Source organism: Monodelphis domestica, chromosome 5 (genome assembly GCF_027887165.1).
Source record: "Monodelphis domestica isolate mMonDom1 chromosome 5, mMonDom1.pri, whole genome shotgun sequence".
Lineage (NCBI taxonomy): Eukaryota > Metazoa > Chordata > Mammalia > Didelphimorphia > Didelphidae > Monodelphis > Monodelphis domestica.
In genome coordinates, this window is record NC_077231.1 from 227,669,368 (window position 1) to 227,691,802 (window position 22,435).

The 22,435-nt window shown below is 38.8% G+C and overlaps 1 protein-coding gene across 1 annotated transcript; it reads left to right on the forward strand.

Annotated features, from left to right (window-relative positions):
- Nucleotides 1–18,362: 18,362 nt before the first annotated feature.
- On the forward strand, nucleotides 18,363–20,747 carry LOC103100041 (uncharacterized). Its single transcript, XM_007504600.2, has 2 exons — nucleotides 18,363–19,894; nucleotides 20,046–20,747. The coding sequence occupies exon 1, from the start codon at nucleotides 18,378–18,380 to the stop codon at nucleotides 19,548–19,550; it is 1,173 nt and encodes a 390-aa protein (XP_007504662.2). The 5' UTR covers nucleotides 18,363–18,377; the 3' UTR covers nucleotides 19,551–19,894; nucleotides 20,046–20,747.
- Nucleotides 20,748–22,435: the final 1,688 nt, after the last annotated feature.

Below are 22,435 nucleotides of genomic sequence, written 5' to 3' on the forward strand. Positions count from 1 at the left end.
CAGAGCAACAGCCTTGCCTGCTTATCCCTTGTCTGAGCCCACATTTCTGCTCTAGAGTTGCAACCAGAGAGTTTTATAAGCAGATCCCTGGTCTGAGTCTGTGGGATAAGTCTGCAATTCCACTCTAAGGTCAGATAAACAGTGCTATAATTGCCAGTCTACCCTTGTTCCAAAGCAGAGAACTGAATCCCTAATCCTGCTCTTGAGAAAAGTGGCAGTACCATGGCCCTGTTCTAAAGCCAGGAAGTGAATATGGCATCCCATTCTTAAGGTCAGAGAAAGGTGCTAAGAGCCACTTTTGAGCTCAAAGGCTGAGTTGAACATGTTGCTCTTAAGGCAGAGCATCCTATTCTGAGCCACATAACTAAATACATTCAATTTCCATAGTTCTACTCTATTCATTTACCTGTGGGTGAATTTTTTTAAATGAACTGGAAAAGTGACTCATTGTATCTGCTATTCTTCTTATTGCTTTGTTGAAGCAGTAATGAGAAAAACTGGAAAGTACTGCATTATTTACTACGCCATCTTTGCTGAGCTCTCAATTTCAAATAACTGGACTGTGATAACTTAGACATCAAATCAACTTACACATCAAATCCTATATATAACATTATACTTTACTCTAAAAGGCACTAAAGACTCAGTGATCTACTTCCCTGATGAAATAGCATTTCATGAACTACAAACAAATTATCTTATCCATATGATGATGTCTTACAACTAGTCTCCCATATTCTTACCTTGGAGAATTAGAGATTATAGCAAAAGCAGAGGGCTTACAACTGACACTTCACACAGAGAGAGATGGGTGAGCTTATAGTGATCAAGTTTTCTCTGAGTTCTATATTTCCTTTAGAAATTAGGGCTTGATCTTTCATTAATCATATCCAAGTTGCTGAATGGACAGAAAGATGGCATGGCCAAGGCAAATGATAAAGAGAAAAGTAGAGTTGAGGAAATCAAGTCTTCTCATTCAGAGACTGGAATGGCAAGAATGGAAAAATACTCACCACTGTACTTACTATGAGTATCTTTTTAACTCTGGTACAAGTGTCCTCATTCACAAGACAAATCAGCAAACTATAGCCTGAGGGTCCAATCCAGATTCCCTCTGTTTTTCTACAGCCCAAGAACTAAGAATGGTTTTTGTATTCTTTAAAAAAAAAAAAGCTTTAAAAAATAAATCTTTATGTTTAAAATGTAAAATTCTTAGCTTTCTTTTCCCTACACAAGAAGAAATGACCCCCCCCCCAGAGTGGATAAAGTGAATCTTGATGAGAAATGACAGTTCCATCTTACAATTTGTAATAGAGGCAAGGAGAGAGACTTCCGGTCAAGATGGCGGCTTAGAGAAAGCTAAAGTTCAGATCTCCAGAAAACCCTTCCCGACCTATCTCAAACTATAAGCTCCTAAGGGGCCGAAATTCAAAACGATCAACAGCACAGACCCTGGGAATCCTCCTCCTGGACCTGGACCTGGATCAAAAGGTACGGCCCCCCTCAAAAGCCAGAACCCGAGATCACTCGGACCTAAGGGGTAGGAGCTCAGAGTCCAAGGCTCCAGGAAGCCGCAGCCCCACCCCCCTCAGAGAGCAGGGTCGTCTGAAACAACAGCAACCCTCAGGGCCAATGAAACAGCCTCACGGCCAGCTATTCTGAAGGCAACTTCCGGAAAGCAACCCGACCCAGTCCAGTCAAGGGGGCACCTTAGCAGCAGGGAAACAGAGAGAACGGGGGGAGAGTGTGGCCCCCTGGTCCGACCCTTCCATTCCAGTTCCAGTGAAAGTCATTGCCTTAAGGCACACTCAATTTAACCCAGGGAAAGATCATAGAACCAACAATCTGCCCAGGACTAAAGCCTCTGAACACCAGAGAGATAAGAAAAGCTAATCCTCCACATTCAGAGATGGCAAACTCCACAAAGCACAGAAGCCCCAAAATCCCAAGAAAAATAAGAAGAAAGGGGCAACTTTGGACACATTCCATGGAGCCAAAATACAAAATACAGAGGAGATAGAATACAATACGCAAGAAGATGCTCTGAAACCTCCCAAAGGAAATGGAAACTCTCCACAAACCCATGAAGAATTTGAATCAGAAATGACCAAAAAGATGGAAGCCTTCTGGGAGGAAAAGTGGGAAATAATGCAAAAGAAATTCACGCATCTACAAAACCAGTTTGACCAAAGTGAAAAGGAAAACCAGGCTTTAAAGGCCAGAATCAGGCAGCTGGAAGACAACGATCGTATAAAAGAGCAAGAATTAATAAAGCAAAGCTAAAATACCAAGAAATTAGAAGAGAACATAAAATATCTCACCGACAAGGTGACAGATCTGGAAAATAGAGGGAGAAGAGATAATTTAAGAATAATTGGACTTCCAGAAAAGCCAGAAATAAACACCAAACTCGACATTGTGATACAAGATATAATCAAAGAAAATTGCCCAGAGATTCTAGAACAAGGGGGCAATACAGCCACTGACAGAGCTCACAGAACACCTTCTACACTAAACCCCCAAAAGACAACTCCCAGGAATGTAATTGCCAAATTCCAAAGCTATCAAACAAAAGAAAAAAATCCTACAGGAAGCCAGAAAAAGACAATTTAGATATAAAGGAATGCCAATCAGGGTCACACAAGACCTTGCAAGTTCTACTCTGAATGATCGTAAGGCATGGAACATGATCTTCAGAAAGGCAAGAGAGCTGGGTCTTCAACCAAGAATCAGCTACCCAGCAAAACTGACTATATACTTCCAAGGGAAAGTATGGGCATTCAACAAAATAGAAGACTTCCAACTTTTTGCAAAGAAAAGACCAGAGCTCTGTGGAAAGTTTGATACCGAAAAACAAAGAGCAAGGAATACCTGAAAAGGTAAATATTAAGGAAAGGGGAAAAATGTCATCTTCTTTTACTCAAACTCTCTTCTATAAGGACTACATTTATATCAATCTATGTATACTAATATGTGTGGAAAATGTAATGTATAAATAGGGGGTAAAGAAAGACCAAATAGAATAATCTTTCTCACACAAAGATTCACATGGGAAGGGGAGGGGAAGAAAAATGTTATAAGAAGGAGAGGAAGAGAGGGGTTTTTTACTTAAACCTTAATCTCAGGGAAATCAACTCTGAGAGGGAAAAACATCCAGATCCATAGGGATCTTGAATTCTATCTTACCCAACAAGGGTAGGGAGAAGGGAAAACCAAGGGGGGGAGGGGGAGAGGAAAAACAAAAAGGGAGGGAAAGAGAGGGGAGGGGGAGGGGACAAAAAGGGAGGGACTAAAAAGGGAAACATCAAGGGAAGGGACAAGGGGGACTGATTCAAAGTAAATCACTGGACTAAAAGGTAGAGCCGAAGAAGAAAAGGTTAGAATTAGGGAAGGATATCAAAATGCCAGGGAGTCCACAAATGACAATCATAACTTTGAACGTGAATGGGATGAACTCACCCATAAAACGTAGACGAATAGCAGAATGGATTAGAATCCAAAACCCTACCATATGTTGTCTTCAAGAAACACACATGAGGCGGGTTGACACCCACAAGGTCAGAATTAAAGGATGGAGTAAGATCTTCTGGGCCTCAACTGACAGAAAGAAGGCAGGAGTGGTAATCATGATATCTGATAAAGCCAAAACAAAAATAGACCTGATCAAAAGGGATAGGGAAGGTAATTATATTTTGTTAAAAGGGACTTTAGACAATGAGGAAATATCATTAATCAACATGTATGCACCAAATGGAATAGCATCCACATTTCTAATGGAGAAACTAGGAGAATTGAAGGAAGAAATAGACAGTAAAACCATATTAGTGGGAGACTTAAACCAACCATTATCAAATTTAGATAAATCAAATAAAAAAATAAATAAGAAAGAGGTAAAAGAAGTGAATGAAATCTTAGAAAAATTAGAATTAATAGACATATGGAGAAAAATAAATAGGGATAAAAAGGAATACACCTTCTTCTCAGCACCACATGGCACATTCACAAAAATTGACCATACATTAGGTCAAAGAAATATAGCACACAAATGCAGAAAAGCAGAAATAATGAATGCAGCCTTCTCAGATCACAAGGCAATAAAAATCCCAATTATATGGCAATAAATACACCAATTTAGGAATATATACAAAAATACAAACTTCCTAGACTAACAGAAGAGGAAATAGAATTCTTAAATAATCCCATATCAGAAAACAAAATCCAACAAGCCATCAAAGAACTTCCTAAGAAAAAATCCCCAGGGCCTGATGGATTCACCAGTGAATTCTATCAAACATTCAGAGAACAGTTAATCCCAATACTATACAAACTATTTGACCTAATAAGCAAAGAGGGAGTTCTACCAAACTCCTTTTATGACACAAACATGGCACTGATTCCAAAACCAGGCAGGTCAAAAACAGAGAAAGAAAACTATAGACCAATCTCCCTAATGAATATAGATGCAAAAATCTTAAATAGGATACTAGCAAAAAGACTCCAGCAAGTGATCAGAAGGATCATTCACCATGATCAAGTAGGATTTATACCAGGGATGCAGGGCTGGTTCAATATTAGGAAAACCATCCACATAATTGACTACATCAACAAGCAAAACAACAAGAACCACATGATTATCTCAATAGACACAGAAAAAGCATTTGATAAAATACAACACCCATTCCTATTAAAAACACTAGAAAGGGGGCAGCTGGGTAGCTCAGTGGATTGAGAGCCAGGCCTAGAGATGGGAGGTCCTAGGTTCAAATCTGGCCTCAGACATTTCCCAGCTGTGTGACCCTGGGCAAGTCACTTGACCCCCATTGCCTAGCCCTTACCACTCTTCTGCCTTGGAGCCAATATACAGTATTGACTCCAAGACGGAAGGCAAGGGTTTAAAAAAAAAACACTAGAAAGCATAGGAATAGAAGGGTCATTCCTAAAAATAATAAACAGTATATATCTAAAACCATCAGCTAATATCATCTGCAATGGGGATAAACTAGACGCATTCCCAATAAGATCAGGAGTGAAACAAGGATGCCCATTATCACCTCTACTATTTGACATTGTACTAGAAACACTAGCAGTAGCAATTAGAGAAGAAAAAGAAATTGAAGGCATCAAAATAGGCAAGGAGGAGACCAAGTTATCACTCTTTGCAGATGACATGATGGTCTACTTAAAGAATCCTAGAGATTCAACCAAAAAGCTAATTGAAATAATCAACAACTTTAGCAAAGTTGCAGGATACAAAATAAACCCACATAAATCATCAGCTTTTCTATATATCTCCAACACAGCTCAGCAGCAAGAACTAGAAAGAGAAATCCCATTCAAAATCACCTTAGACAAAATAAAATACCTAGGAATCTACCTCCCGAGACAAACACAGGAACTATATGAACACAACTACAAAACACTCGCCACACAACTAAAACTAGACTTGAGCAAATGGAAAAGCATTAACTGCTCATGGGTAGGACGAGCCAATATAATAAAAATGACCATCCTACCCAAACTTATTTATCTATTTAGTGCCATACCCATTGAACTACCAAAATACTTCTTCACTGATTTAGAAAAAACCATAACAAAGTTCATTTGGAAGAACAAAAGATCAAGGATATCCAGGGAAATAATGAAAAAAAAAAAAACACATATGATGGGGGCCTTGCAGTCCCTGACCTTAAACTATATTACAAAGCAGCAGTCATCAGAACAATTTGGTACTGGCTAAGAAACAGAAAGGAAGATCAGTGGAATAGACTGGGGGAAAGCGACCTCAGCAAGACAGTATACGATAAACCCAAAGATCCCAGCTTTTGGGACAAAAATCCACTATTCGATAAAACTGCTGGGAAAATTGGAAGACAGTGTGGGAGAGACTAGGAATAGATCAACACCTCACACCCTACACCAAGATAAATTCAAAATGGGTGAGTGACTTAAACATAAAGAAGGAAACCATAAGTAAATTGGGTAAACACAGAATAGTATACATGTCAGACCTTTGGGAGGGGAAAGGCTTTAAAACCAAGCAAGACATAGAAAGAATCACAAAATGTAAAATAAATAATTTTGACTACATCAAACTGAAAAGCTTTTGTACAAACAAAACCAATGTAACTAAAATCAGAAGGGAAACAACAAATTGGGAAGCAATCTTCATAGAAACCTCTGACAAAGGTTTAATTACTCAAATTTATAAAGAGCTAAATCAATTGTACAAAAAATCAAGCCATTCTCCAATTGATAAATGGGCAAGGGACATGGATAGGCAGTTCTCAGATAAAGAAATCAAAACTATTAATAAGCACATGAAGAAGTGTTCTAAATCTCTTATCAGAGAGATGCAAATCAAAACAACTCCGAGGTATCACCTCACACCTAGCAGATTGTCTAACATAACAGCAAAGAAAAATAATGAATGCTGGAGGGGATGTGGCAAAGTAGGGACATTAATTCATTGCTGGTGGAGTTGTGAACTGATCCAACCATTCTGGAGGGCAATTTGGAACTATGCCCAAAGGGCGAAAAAAGAATATCTACCAGCCATAGCACTGCTGGGTCTGTACCCCAAAGAGATAATGGACAAAAAGACTTGTACAAAAATATTCATAGCTGAGCTCTTTGTGGTGGCCAAAAACTGGAAAATGAGGGGATGCCTATCAATTGGGGAATGGCTGAGCAAATTGTGGTATATGTTGGTGATGGAATACTATTGTGCTAAAAGGAATAATAAAGTGGAGGAGTTCCTTGGAGACTGGAACAACCTCCAGGAAGTGATGCAGAGCGAGAAGAGCAGAACCAGGAGAACATTGTACACAGAGACAAACACACTGTGGTATAATCGAACGTAATGGACTTCTCCATTAGTGGCGGTGTAATGTCCCTGAACAATTTGCAGGGATCTAGGAGAAAAAAACACCATTCATAAGCAAAGGATAAACTATGGGAGTGGAAACACCGAGGAAAAGCAACTGCCTGAATACAGCAGTTGAGGGGACATGACAGAGGAGAGACTCTAAACGAACACTCTAATGCAAATACTATCAACATAGCAATGGGTTCAAATCAAGAAAACATGTAATGCCCAGTGGATTTACGCGTCGGCTATGGGGGGGTAGGGGGGAGGAAAAGAAAATGATCTATGTCTTTAATGAATAATGCTTGGAAATGATCAAATAAAATATAATTTTAAAAAATAGAGGCAAGAAAAGCCATGTATATAGTCTAATATACCCCACCCCCAGATTTTGGAAGAGCAGATTTTAAAAGATTCAGAGAAAGAATGAAGAAGGTCCTATTGCTTAAATTTGTATTCAACAAGTAGATTCAGGAAGAATGGAAAGCTATCAAAAGCATAATTCTGAAGATGGAAAGAGAAACAATTCTAGTGAGAAAGAAAAGGGGAGGAGAAAGGTGTTCCAAAGACAGTAATGCAAATGTATGAGGAATTTTTCAACCAATTTAGATTTTTTTTAAATATATGCATGTTGGGGCAGTTAGGTGACTCATAGGGTTGAGAATCAGGCCTGGAGACAGTTTGTCATAGTTTCAAATCTGGCCTCAGACACTTCTAGCTGTGTGACTGTGGTCAAGTCACTCAACCCCCATTGCCTAGCCCTTTCCACTCTTCTACCTTGGAGTCAATATACAGTATTGATTCCAAGACAGAAGGTAAGGGATATATATATATATATATATCTTAGATATGTAGATATACATATCATGTCATGAGAGGAAAGACAACAAAAGGTTCTTCCTTGGTCTTCTCTGAACAGACCACACCCTTTGGGATATTGAGTCTTTATCTTGACCACTTTGGGGAAATATGTGACTCCATGACAAAAAGACTTAGTATTTTGGGATGATTAAAAGAATCTTAAAACATCCATTAGCAAAGAGAAAGGTGCCACCTCAATTAAAAAGGAGAGATGGCCACTACTTTCTTTCTTCCAGGGATTCTCTGGAACACATAACAAGTAGTTTTCTCCTTGGGCCTCCTTTTAGAATTGTGCATGGCAGCTTCAAACACTGAGCTGCTAAAGTGTATGTGTTGGCTTAACCTAACCTGAGTCTAGACCTGGGACTAAGGCTTGGATACCCACCTACCTCTTCTGTGTTCCTTCTCTCAGACAAACATTAATGAAAACGTCCAGTTTTAGAGACACCCTTCTGAGCTAAAGATATCTGGAGCTATCAAGTCTTTCAACCAGAGATGACTGGCAATAAGAGGGTTCTGCACCAATACCCTTCTTGGAGAAGATGACCATAAACAGGAGGTGAGTCCCCAAGCATTGGCCTGGCTTGTTAGACTATTTGGACCTTCTTCTGTCATGGCATGGGAAATATGAAAATATGTATTGTATGAAAGCACAAGAATAACCTATATCAGACTATTTACTACCTTAGGGAAGGGAAGGGAAGGAAGGAGGAGGAGAATCTGAATCATAAAATGTCTGAAAACAATTTTCAAAAACTGTTTCTAGATGCAATTGAAAAAATAGGGTTTAATAGAATATATGGATTTTGTGGGAATTGTTCAGAGAATGAAATATGAATTGCTAAGTCACTTGGTCCCAAAATTGCTTGATGCTTTGATATTTAAGTCTCAACATTCCAGGAGCAAACAATAGTTATGATACTTATCTAGGTCTTTTTTTCCATGTGTCTTTGTAAGGGTCTTAAGCACTTCTTTTATGAATACCATTTAGATTGGTGTCACATGCATGATTTACAATGTCTATAGAGTACTTTTCCATGTCAACAATATATTTCAATGTCAGATGGTCAATGTATTCATTTGAAGAGACCCTAGATGTTTTAAACCTTAGCATTAAATGATTCTACTCAAAGCTCCAAAACAGTGATGTAAAGAGCCAGAGACTTTCAAAGGGAGGGAAGAAGAAGAAAAGAAGAAGAAAAGAAGAAGAAGAAAGAAGAAGAAGAAAGAAGAAGAAGAAAGAAGAAGAAAGAAGAAGAAGAAGAAGAAGAAGAAGAAGAAGAAGAAGAAGAAGAAGAAGAAGAAGAAGAAGAAGAAGAAGAAGAAGAAGAAGAAGAAGAAGAAGAAGAAGAAGAAGAAGAAGAAGAAGAAGAAGAAGAAGAAGAAGAAGAAGAAGAAGAAGAAGAAGAAGAAGAAGAAGAAGAAGAAGAAGAAGAAGAAGAAGAAGAAGAAGAAGAAGAAGAAGAAGAAGAAGAAGAAGAAGAAGAAGAAGAAGAAGAAGAAGAAGAAGAAGAAGAAGAAGAAGAAGAAGAAGAAGAAGAAGAAGAAGAAGAAGAAGAAGAAGAAGAAGAAGGAAGAGGAGGAGGAGAAGAAGAAGAAGAAGTCAAGCTTCCTGAGAATTAAGCCCAATCTGCATACATGGATCTAGAACTGAGAGAAACCCCTTAGTGGATATGGAGAGCATGATCACTCAAGTCTTCCTGGAGCCAGGAGAAGTTGTGTGTGTGTCATTACATATAGATGATGAAAGCAAGGGCACATAATTGAGGATGGCTACAAAAGCACAGCATAGTCTTATATAAAGAGTAGAGGGAACAACTAGGTGGCTCAGTGAATTGAGAGCCAGGCCTACAAATGGCAGGTCTAGGGTTCAAATGTGGCCTCAGACACTTTCTGGCTATGTCCCCACTGCCTTGTCCTTATCACTCTTCTGCCTTGGAACCAATACACAGTATTAATTCTAAGATGGAAGGTAAGGGCTTCTTGTTTTTGGTTTTTAAGAGACTGCTGTAGAGAGTGCTCAGAATTAGATAAGATGACAGAGTGTGAAGCTTCTTGCCCTTCTATAACCACAAAAATTCCACAAAATCAAAGCTAAAAGTGACATTAATAGAGAGCAGTTGGGAGTGAAACTCAAAAGCCTGGGAAAACTGGGGAAAGTGACTTCTGACTTCTCTGACTTTGGTCCCACTTCCATAGGCCTTGGGGGGCAGGAATAGAGCAAACAGAGTAGAATCAAGGGAGGGGGGAACAGGATTGGCATCCTAACCTTGTTTGCTGAGCCCAGAAATCTGCATCTCCAAAGAGATGACTAGAATCCTCAGACAGAGGGCTCTGGGAGCAGCTATAGGGACTGAAGGAATGTACATCAGTAAAATCTGTGAGTACTAGACCCTGAGGGCTAGAGCTAAAACTTCACTACAAGCAAACAAGGCCCAAGGAATAGTAGCCTGGACAGTTACTCAATCCCAGACTGCCATAATAGGAGAGGAGGAATGATGAAGAAGCATGCACCAATGAAGTATGTTTACTGAACAACTGGGACTCCATTAGCTGTGGTCACTTCCAAGACAGTGGGATCCCTGGTTGCTGCAACAGGAGGAGGCAGACTGACTGCCTGCAGCTGCAGTGGCTAAATTGCCCAAAGGTCAATCATGGACTGGGGCTTGTGTAGAGACTCAAGATTGCATCAACCTCTGAACTGTAAAAACTAGAATAATTATATAGGACCCAGGTAAAAAACAAATTCAAAAAATCCTGAAACCTAAAGCAATATACTCTAGCAAAACAGGAACCTTGGTAATTCAGTAAAAAAACAATAATTGGCCTGCATGCTAAAATAATAAATGAATGAATGAATGAATAAACAAATAAAATGAGCAAACAAAACAGAAAGAATCCAACTATTGATTGCTATTATGATGAAAGAGAAGACCTCAGCTCAAAAACAGTAAAAAAGAAATAAAACAAATGGTCACATATTCAAAAAGAGCTTTTAAAAGAGTTTTTAAAAGACCTCAAAATATGAATGAGAGAGGTTGAAGAAAAATTAGGGGAAAAAATAAGAGCAATGCAAGAAAATGAAGAAAATTATGAAAGATCACCTAAATGGATAAAGAGATAGATTCATATCCATTGAAGAAAATAATGTATTAAGAATTCAAATTGGAAAAAGAGAAGCTAACAATGTCCTAAGAGAATAAGAAATAATAAAGCAAAATCAAAAAAAAAGAAATAATAGAAGAGAATATGAAACCTCTTATCACAAAAACAATTGACTTAGAAAATAGTTCAATGAGAAATAATAAAAGAATAGTTGAATACCCAGAAAGTTATAAACAAAAAAAGAATTTAGACACTATACAACAAGAAATCATTGAGGAAAACTGCCTGGAAATTCTAGAATAAGAGGGTAAAATAGAAATTGATAGAATTTACTGATCACTACCTAAAGAGACCCCAAAATGAAAATGCATAGAAACATCATTGCTAAGTTCCACAGCATCCAGGTTAAAAAGAAAATACTACAAGCTATAAGGAAAAAAATAATACAATGGATCTACAGTCAGAATAGGTGCGGGGTTGCATGAAAGATTGATATCAGAAAGACAAAGTGGATAAAGAATGAACTTTGCAGAAAATCAGGAGCAGAGTTGGCCTCTTTCATCATATAGCTTTTCAAGCACATCTACCAAGCCATCTACCATCGGCACATAATTGGAGGTATGTCTTCTAGAGGGACGGGCAATGGTATGAAGAATTGGTGGAGGATCCCCAGACCACATGGAGAACCAGGGAGCTAGACGGTATTTAAAGCCCTATATATAGCTCTAAAACCTGTGATCCTATGTGTGGAATGTTCTTAGTGTCCCTTTCTCCAAACACACTGTGTTCATATCTGAAAGAAATAATCAGTGCGTATCCCTCCCTTGCCCCCTTCCTCCCTTCTTCCATCTAACCCTCTCTCCCTGACTTACCATATGCAAACTCTAGGGACACAAATCAAGAAAGTCAGACCCTCTGCTCTCCAGGATTTCACATTCTAATGGCACAACACCATGCAGGAGACATTTCATATGCAGGTCAGAGGAAAGCGTCCCATAGTCTCTAGAGTGCAGTGGCTAAGCAGCTAGTAATGAATGCCTCTTCTTTGAATAGGATAAACTGATACGGATTCCTGGACTAGAAGCATTGCTATTCCAAAGCCTCTTGGGTTCAGGATCCTCTGGTGTCTGTTGAGTCTGAGGGAGATGGTGGCAACTGGGCATGTCTGACTTCTTATCAATAGGCATCACAGTGGCTGTGATGGCTGGGCCAGAAGCAGGACCCTCTGGTTTGTATTAAAAGGTAGCACAATTGTTGTATGTGTACTTTTGAGTTGTTCAGGGGTAAATGGATTTGTATTGAATACCCAGGTACTACTGGGGATGGCAGTTTATGGCTATGCAAAAACGAATTTGCCCATTCTGGGACTGAAACTATGGCTGTGTCTGCCCTAGTAACACCACGATCTAACTCCTTCCATAATCAGCTAATGTAGAACAAGAACAAGGGGTTCATGGATTCCTAGTCCTTACTGCCACAAGACCCCATCATAATTAACAACAACAGTAATAATATTCATGTAGCATTTTAAAATTTGCAAAGTGTTTTCCATATTATCCCAATTGAGGCTTGCAACAACCCTGTATGATACATTCTACAGGTATTATTATCCCTATTTTGCGGATGAAAAATTGAGGCTCAGAGAGAATAAGTGATCTGTCCCTGACTCACAACAGTGCCAGACAAGATTTTGACCTGGTACTTCCTGATTTAAAATTCAGTACACTGTCCTCTTGCCTCAGAAGAAAAAATCTAATAGTTTCATGAACAGAGAGAATGTGTACAGACTCCATTAGACTTTGCTATATGACTTCTTTTGGACAGCAAAGCATTAATCAAAGGAAATTTTTTTCTGGTACTTTTCCATTTTTTAAGACTTCAGATCATACTATATACTCTTAAAAATTATCGAGGACTCTCCTTCCCCAGATGTTTTTGTTTATTTTTTTATATTCAGAAATTAAGACGTCTTAGTGTTAGGAAAATAATTTTGACCTCATGGACTTCCTGAAAGGATATTGGGAACCCCCAAGAGCCAGCCACACTTTGAGGACTTTTGGGTTATTCTGATGGGCTACACTAACAAGGAACAGGTATATATGAGAATACAGAAGAAGAAAAACTCAGTCAAGAAACATTTACTTCAAAAAGATATAAATGATATGTAGTAAAGACAACTGTGTTTCCTAAGACATCTGCATAAACAGAATGTAGGAGTGGTTTAGAGAATTAACTGCAACCAAGCAATATCTGTTGAAACAAGAAAAAGTTCAAGCTGTTTCTTCAGCTGCATGTCTATTCTAGGGTAGGCCTGATTCAAGACCAGAACTGCGGTAGTTTAGGTTTGAATTTAAGACAAAAATCAGACACTCTTTGGTCATTAAACATTAATTTTAAAATATATATTTTATTTTAGCCATAGCAGGAGAAAAATATTCAACAAAGATAAGGAAATCTTGAGCTGACTCAGATGAATGAAACTCCCTTTTTTGGGCTGTCCTTCTGAATCTACCAGTTAAGCATCAGAGATCTTCCTAGAGGATCTCCTGGCTGCTTTGTCTTTAGATCACCAAGAAGTGATGTCAATAGCCTGAGCCAACCAAGACTCAAAGATAATCTCAATATTTTTTTCCTTCAGTATTTTATTTCCCCAATTACATGCAATAACAGTTTGCAACATACGTTTTTTGAACTTATAAGATCCAAATTTTCTCCCTCCCTCTCTTTCCTCCCCTCCCCCAGAAATGGTAAACAATTTGATCAGCATTATTGTGCAAAACATTCTCCTATATTAGTCATTGTTATGGGAATACTCATATAAAACCAAAACCCCAGAATAAAAACACAAGCTGAAATGAAAAATAGAATGCTTTGATCTGCATTCCCACTCCAGCAGTTCTTTCTCTGGAGGTAGTTAGCATTCTTTGTCATGTCCTTCAGAATTGTCCTGGATCATTGTATTTCTGAGTCTCTCTGTCTTTTAAGAAAAAAATCAGCCCTGTCTTGCCTGGAATGAGGATATTGTAGCTACTACAACACTTACACATTATAATCTCTTACCAAACTGGAGCTGTTAACTATGATTACTTAAGTCCAAGATATGGTAACTGAGGTTCAAATTGAGCTAAACTCGATTTCTGACCTAAAAACGATCATGGAATTCCTCTCCTTCAAAAGGACTTCCACCCCCCTTGGTTAAATCTTCTTGAGAAGCAATTCTTTTATTCAGGAACCGTAACGATTTTTCGTGCCATTGGACCCAGGCTTCCAACGCCAAGAGAGTGGGACTGTCTCTGTGCATTGACTTTTCCACTTAAATCTCCTTCACACACAAGTGTCTTTGTGCACACTCATCTACATCACAGATGAAAGTGCACAAAGACAATCGTCATCCTCGGTTATGGAGAGACTACAACCATCAGAGCCATAACAGAAACTTAGATAAATTAAATATGCTAAATATCTGGAGAGCCCCCTACCTGCATAAGGTTAGTAGTAGATCTAAGCCTGAGCATACACATAATCCAAACACAGTTTCTGGTGGAACAACAATGGTTTAGTGAACATAAATACTCTGCAAAACTTCTTCTTTAATACTCATCATATTATGGAGATAATCCTGCCTTCCTGAGGAATTGTGACATTGGAATAAAAGTTCCACTGAGTATGGACAAGCCAGAAAGACTAGGTTTTGGAAAGAATATGATCCTGGAAATAGATTGTATCTTCTGCCTAAGGACCAATCCAGCTGTGGTCCTGGGAATGTATGTTAACTGAGAATCAGATAAGTTCAACTGATCAAATTAAATGCTAATAGTAACATGGAGAAACAGGCGTAATATTCTTAGAAAAAAATTATGGAAATATACTTTAAAAGGTGTAAAGCTTTTCATGCTCATCAATCAAGTTCAATAGACTAGCATTAGGTCCCAAGGGCATTATTGAAACAGTAAAAAGATGTGAATATATAAAGATATTCACAGATATTTATAGTGACAAAATAACTGGAAATATCACAAATGTAATAAATGGGAGAAATGGCTGAATAGATTGTGATATTTGAATATAATGGGTTGTATTGTATTAGAAATGACAATTGGAAATGTAAAGAAAATAAGGAAAATATGTGAGGAAATGAAAAGAGAAGAAAAGAGAACAAGAATAATGCATTAAAAAATAACAGCCACAAAATCAAGAGAAAAAGATTCCAGGTAAAACAAATTCAAAGGAAACTTAAAAACATAGGGTGTTTATATTAGTGCGCATACATATTTTACATATTTTAAAACAAATTGCAAACACAGTGAAGTTTATGGTTTTGCATATAATTTTTATGTATTTACTTAGTTAACTTTTTGTGGGTGGAGATGGTGATTATATATGTAATAAAATAAACAAATAAAACAAGGGAAGTCAAGGATAAGAGGAAGGACCATTCATAGCAGTGTAAATAGGATAATGACAATAATAAAAAGAAAAGGCAGAAATCATCTATTTTAAATCTGCATATTTTCTGCCAAGGCAAATGATGTCTAGGACAGAAAAGACTATACAGAAATGGTTAAAAGGAAGTCACCCAAGATAAGCAAGGAGATAGAAAGAACATATAAGTTTCTTGATAAATTTAAGGCACCAGATCCAACTTGAACTATATCTTTGATAGTGAAAAAACTGGCCATTGCCACCATCATTGATTCATTCATTTATGAACTGTCACAGAGAATTGGAAAGATACTCCAGAATTAGGAAAAGGTAAATATTCTACTTTTCAAAAAAAGCAGGGAAAGTACAACTTGCACACGAGAAGCCAGTGGACTTGATTTTGATTGCCAGAAAGCTTATAGAACATAATATGAAAGGAAAGACCAGTGAACTTACAGAAAAGGAAATAGTGATAACAAAGAGTCAGCTTGGTTTCATAAAAACAGGTTATGCTAGGTTGATTTTGTTTCTTTTTCTCCATGGGGTGGCCAGAGCGGCGATCCAGTTCATATTGTATGTATAGTTTACCTAGATTTTAGCAAAGCATTTAGAAAAGTCTTTCATTCACTTCTAATGCAAAAGACAGAAAAATATGGGGTGAACAATAACACAATTAGATGAATTCAGAACTAGCTGACTAGTGAAAACTAGAATAGTCATAATTGGGTTGATACCAACCTGGTAGGCCATCTCTTATGGAATATCCCAGGGATCTGTGCTTGGACCATAAGTAATTTGCATAAAAGCAAAGATGGCAGTCTAATTGCAAATGAGATAATGTTGGTATAATAACTAAAACACTGGATCAATTTATTAAATACACAAAATGGGTGACAGAGTTGGACTCAACAAGATCTTGTTAGTCTACTGTATTGACCAAAATATAATAGAATCAGATTTATTAAGGATAAATACTTATAGTTACTTTCAAAAAAATCAACTTCAAAAGTTAAAGATAGAGGAGAAAGGCATAGCTATATAGTATTTCATCTGAAAATTATCTGGAAATTTTAGCAGCCTGAAAGCTCAATTGAAGTCAAGTATGATATAGCAACTAAGAAAGCTAATATAATCTTAGCTTGCAAGAAAAGCATGGTGGCCAGAAATAAGGCAGTGCCATTGTACTCTGCCCTGGTGAAACCATATCTGGAGTGTTGCTTTTTGTTCTGGGTGCCAGATTTCCATCATCAGTGCCAGAATAAGTCTTTATCCTTTAACTCCTTGCTAAAGAAATCAGCTGGGTCCATACTCAATATTCTCCCTACCATTAAAACTTCAAAGGTCCAGCTTATAAACCAGGGTGCTTTGGAAGCATTGTCCTGCAACCCTAAATCTAGAGAGTTCTCAAATGACCTGGGAAGGTTCCATAGTGTCAAGAAGCTCAGACAATGTAACTTCTCTTTGCTGAATAAATTCCTCTACATCTTATATTCTGCTAGTCCATAGGAGAATCTAAGATCAATAATACTTTGTGAGGATACAGATCTTCTACAAATGATTGACCCCAGCATACTAGTTCCCAATCCAAAACCCTATAATGCTCCTCTGGGCTCATGCTGGCCTTTTTGCTTGAAAAAGTTGTCTAAATTTGGCTACTACCTTGTCTAAATTTGGCTACTGTTAGTGCAGCATGCCTAGATCTTAAATAACAAAACAATTTAATTTTTAAATGACTAAAGCTTGATTGAAAATAATACCACAAAAAAGAAAATAATACCATTACCAAAATACAAGCAAAAAAAAAGATTTTAAATGTATAAAATCCCTCACCAAAAAAAAAAAAAGTACTCAGGGTTCTTAGTCAAGCAATTCCCTTCCTCCTGACCTGTATTCAATAGGTTGTTCTCTCCTTAACGAACCTTACCTATTTTTAGTTACCATATGATTGTGAAGAATAAAAATACTCTTTATATTTTGATTTAGTAATCATCACAGATCTAGAAAAATCTAGTTTTCCCAACATTGTAATCAAACCTGTATCTTCCTTCTTCTGTGTCCTCTTAGATTTAACCAATTCTGAAAGAGGCATGTTAAAGCTACCCATAATGATTGTCTTATTTTCAAGGTCTTTTTACATTTTGTTTAACATTTCTTTTAAGTACTTCAATGCTACACTACCTAATTGGGATATATTTTATTTTAGTATTTTTTCTTTATGCAGAGTCTTTTCCATTTTTTACTTTTGACCATCATCTAACTCTGCTGTTGCATTATCTGAAAATTCTAGTTATAAATGCTACTTTTTTTTAGTTCTTGAAGTAATATAAAATATTGTTTGACCTTTCACATTAGGGTACAGTTTATTTTTTTAATTACATTTCTTTCAGGCAGCAAATTATTGATTATTGATTTCTATTGTCTAATACATTCTATAATGGGTTTTTATTTGGGATTTTTAATCCATTGGCAAAGTTAAAATTAAGTTGATCTTTCTATTAAATTCTGCTAATTTTTGTTGTAAAATGAGCACTATGTGCATAAAATGTTTTGATTTTTTAAAAAACTTAACCCCACTGGCCTCAGCCACTTCCTAGCTGTGTGACCTTGGGCAAGTCACTTGACCCCCATTGCCTAGCCCTTACCACTCTTCTGCCTTGGAGCCAATACATAGTATTGACTCCAAGACGGAAGGTAAGGGTTTAAAAAAAAAAAAAACTTAACCCCAGTAAGGGATAAGGGATATATATGTATATATATCCCTTCCCCTGCCTAATTCCATGAATACCTGACTAGCTCCTTTTTTTTTAAAAAGGAGCTAGTTTTCTCTGTTATTTCCACCCACAGAAAACTCCCCCCCACTCCGTCCAAATCTAAATTTGGAGCAATAAATTGAATAAATATAAATCATATATTTATATTTATTAAATTTATTAAATTAAATTATATATTTATATTTATTCAATTTATTGCCGTTATTCCTTTAAAAAAAATACTGGTGGGTAGGGGGGGAGCTAGGTGGCTCAGTGGATTGAAAGCCAGGCCCTGAGATAGGAGGTCCTGGGTTCAAATATGCCCTCAGACATTTCCAGCCTCAGACAGCAGCAAGGCATTCCATCTCCTTCGGATGGACCCTCGCCCCCCACGGAGCCAAAGCATTCCGTCAATCCTCACGCTCCAGCTAGCTGACAGAAGGACCACCCGTCACCTTGGCGCTTTCCTTTGCGCAGGCGCAATTCCTGGCCCTTCGTTGCTACAGTTACTGGACGTTGCTTTGGCTATGGTGGGGCAATTCAGAGCTGACAGTGAATTTGGCCGCAGGGCCCCAGGGGGCTTCCTGACACAATGGCCTGGCCCAGGGGTCTCCAGCTGCCCAGACCCAGATCGGGAGCCCCACTGTGCCCCCATCGATGCTGGCCCGCCCAGACCCAAAAGAAGAAGGGGGAACCCCTGCCTCAGACCCCCCTGCCTGGCCCCTGGGACCCTGAGAGGCAGCCCTTGGCTTCCGCAAGGTCCACTCTCCGGAGTTACTTCCCTGTTGGGTTCTGCCACCCTGGCAGTGCCAATGCCGTGGGCACCAGCTTGTCTACGGAAGCCCCTGGAGAGACCCTATCAAAATTCTGTAGAAGAAAGGCAAGAATCAAGGAATTCCCTGAAGCAAAAGAATGAAAAGGAAACGCTTTCTGTCTTCAGTGTGGATGTAGAGGAAACCCCTGAGAATTTCTTGACAGAGAAAAAGGAAAATCGTTTTTTCCAAACTGAAGCGAGAACAGCATGTTCGGGCTTTTTGGAAGCAGAAGAGAGGGAGCCTGTGACCAAGATAGAGAGAGATTGGAGTTCCCATCAAGAGCTTAGAGAAAATCCCCTGCCCCTCTGCTTCCCTAGTTTTCCTAGGGAAAGGGATGGAGTTCTCTCAATATACCCTAAGTTAAATTGCTTCTCAAAGAATGGAGCAGAGTCCAAGTCCATGGATGTGGATGTGCAGGAAAAGCATGATAAACCGGGCTCACCATTTGCTCAGGCTTCATCTCCAAATGCTACCAGAATGGAAAGAATTCTAAAAACCTGGCAGCATTGGTGTAGCATTCCCTTTGAAGGGGATATGGTTATGGAGCCACTTTCCATCTACCCAGAGAATTCACCATGGCCAGCATCTGTGGCATTTCTAGGTGATCTGCAAACTTCTCCAGTTTATCTCTATGGGAACCAGAATATCTTCAAGAAGGATAAGTGGCCTCACTACATCCGTGGCTCTAAAACCCCTAGGCACCCACATCCCAGGTGCTGTCAAGGTGCTTGAAGATTTGGATTCAAAGGGACCTTTTGGGTCTCAAAGCCTCGTTTCCTCTGTCTCAACATTTATTGCCATGTTAGTCATTTTTATTGTTGGGTTTTTTGTTGTTGTTTGTTTGTTTTTTAACCCAGACAAAATCGTTTGGGTTTTGTTGCATCAACCTTTCAGAATTTCAACATTGTTGTCAAGTTCTCAGTTTGTTACATCTTCCATTTTTCTGTTTCCAGCTAATTTTTTTGCCTTTTCTGTACCTACTGGGTACTATCACACAGTCATTCAGCTGTCAAACACAAACTGCATTCCATTGCAGACCAATTTGCCAAATTGAGATTGGGGACCTAAGATTGCATGTAAGTAATATTATTTGTATTTGCTCTACAAGTAACTGACTCAGGCACAGAATGCTGGAGCCTCGGAAGTTCATCCTTAAAAACCGTGGCTAAAATACTAAACCAGGAAACCTTTTGCCTTATTAACTTTTATCCTTTTTTTTTTAACCAGAACTGCTTGACTTTCAGAAGTCTCTGAGATGCCAAGAATGTGTGTCAGAACCTGAGAAATGAACTTCACTTCAAGGCACTCCTAAAAATTCCTGCTATCATCGCCTGAAGACTAGAAAAAAAGCATTTGTCAAGACTTGTCTCTGCTCATGTCCCAGAGAAGTTCCTTCAGCTTCTTGTTCAGCTCAGCCTAGAAGAAAAGAATTGGCTCCAGTGACATCACTCAACTCCCAGGACTGGCTACATAGAAGTAAACAGGATGTCTCCCTATCCTAGTCCCTGACCTCCCCCAGCTTGCTGGAAGGACTTATTTGACCTTTTGCACCATAGGGGCGAATATAAATTTCCTTTCCACTTTTCTGCTCTGTTTTCCTCTCAGAAAAAAAGCATCACTGTATTTATCTCATGTCAAAGTGATCCAACTTAAATGAGATAATGTATGTAATGTGCTTTGCAAACCTTAAAGATATATAAATGTCAGCTGTTCCTGCTGACTATTGTTCATGCGATTACTCCTGCGCTTTCACAAATTGAAGCAGCTTGAGGGGCTTCATTTCTCCCACCAACTCTCCTACACAGGAGGGGGAATAGAAAGTGTTAACCTCAGTGGGTTCTCTTGGCTCCAGAAGCATTTCTTTTCTTCTAAGTCTTAGCCTTGCTCTGTTTCTTGTTTAAGATTGGAATTTTACGATTTTCTTTGAGATCTGTTGTTTTGTTGTGTTTTTTTTTTCTGTTTTCAAATCCCTTACAAAATAGCCAGCTCTAACAATTTGGTCTGCATTTGGCTGCTGTTTAAGAAAGATTACATAATGAGAAAATGGCTAGCTCTTTCTGGGCTCGTTTTAAACAACAAAACTGTAACATCCTCAAATTTCATCATAGGAATTTTCCACTGAGCACAGAACTTAGAATAAAGGACCTTAGAGCACTGATTTCAACTCCCTCACTTTACAGATTGCAGAAGCTGATGTCCAGAGAGTGAGGCAGCTTCTTCATTCCCAAAAAGCAAGCTAGGAGCAGTCCAAAAACAAGATTGCCTCCTCGTCGTCTGGCGATCTTGTGAACTAAATTTTAGCTTTAGAACTCATCACCTACTTTCATACACCTCCACCCTTTCATCTCAAGAACCAAATAATCCTTGAATACTCCTGAAGCCTAATGAAGTGACCACCTTTATTTCACCATCTATTAATAATTGTTTTAATTTGATAATATTATAGCATAAAAGGTGCTAGGCTAGGCTATGAGAATACAAAGATTAAAAATTAAATAGTTCTGTCCTCAGTAATATGGCAATCATTAGGAGGGTTAAGATTTGAATCCTGTTAAATATGAGAGAAAGTCATGCTTAGCATGACACTGGGCTTACACAGGATTCTTGTGAGTATTTGACCATTTGACACCGAGGGAAATTCAATAGTGTAAAATGCTCAAATCAAAACATATACCAAACCTACAAAAAGGCAGTGTGTCACTATATCCAGAGAAATACTGTAAGGGCAGCTAGGCAGCACAATGAATAAGGTACCCGACCTGGAGTCAGGAGGACCTGCATTCAAATCTTGCCTCAGATCCTTCCTAGCTGTGTAGCCCTGAGCAGATCGCCTAACCCCATTTACCTAGCCCTTGCCCTTCTGTTTTAGAGTTATTGCTAAGGCAGAAAGTAAGGGTTTTAAGCAAAAAACAAGAAATGTTGTTCCCTCTGGGGCAACCACCAGACTGGAGAGCCCTTCTCCTTCCTGGACAGCATTGATCAGTCACCTCTGTGGCTTCTGGGGGGTTCATTTGACCTGGTCAGTCGGATGTCTAATGACACGGCTCCTCCACGCAGGGGCAAACCTCTTGCCAAAGTGCCATTTTGCCACTAAGGTACGAGTTGAAGTCCCTTGAGGTAGAATTGCCCTTGTCTTTCTTAAGGGGATCATATGGTGTTGGGGCCAACCCAGCATGGTTCACTACCAGAATTTCCAATTGGCACTGGACCTATTCCCCAACTTCTGTTCTTGTAACAGCCCTAACCCGGTCATTCGGCACACAATGGTTCTGATGGGTGCTAAAATGCCCTGCAAACAATATGATGGAGGAGGAGGCATCAAATTTCTTCCATTGGCCTTGGTCCTAAGCTATCCTTTGATTATCCCATTTGTGCTCTCCAGGCCTCAGAACACTTGGCCAGGTCCATTGACCAGAAACTAGTACAAATGAGGATCTTTTCTGCCTCTGCTCTCTCCTGCCAACCAGGCAGCCCAGAGTTCAAGCCATTAGGACGGCTAGATGTCTACTCCATAGGGCATGGTTCAGCAAACTGCAACACAGCCAAGTCCCGCCTGCCTCTGGGAAAAAACCAAAGACCATACAAAAACAGGTGGTGGGCAGGATTTGACCTTTAGT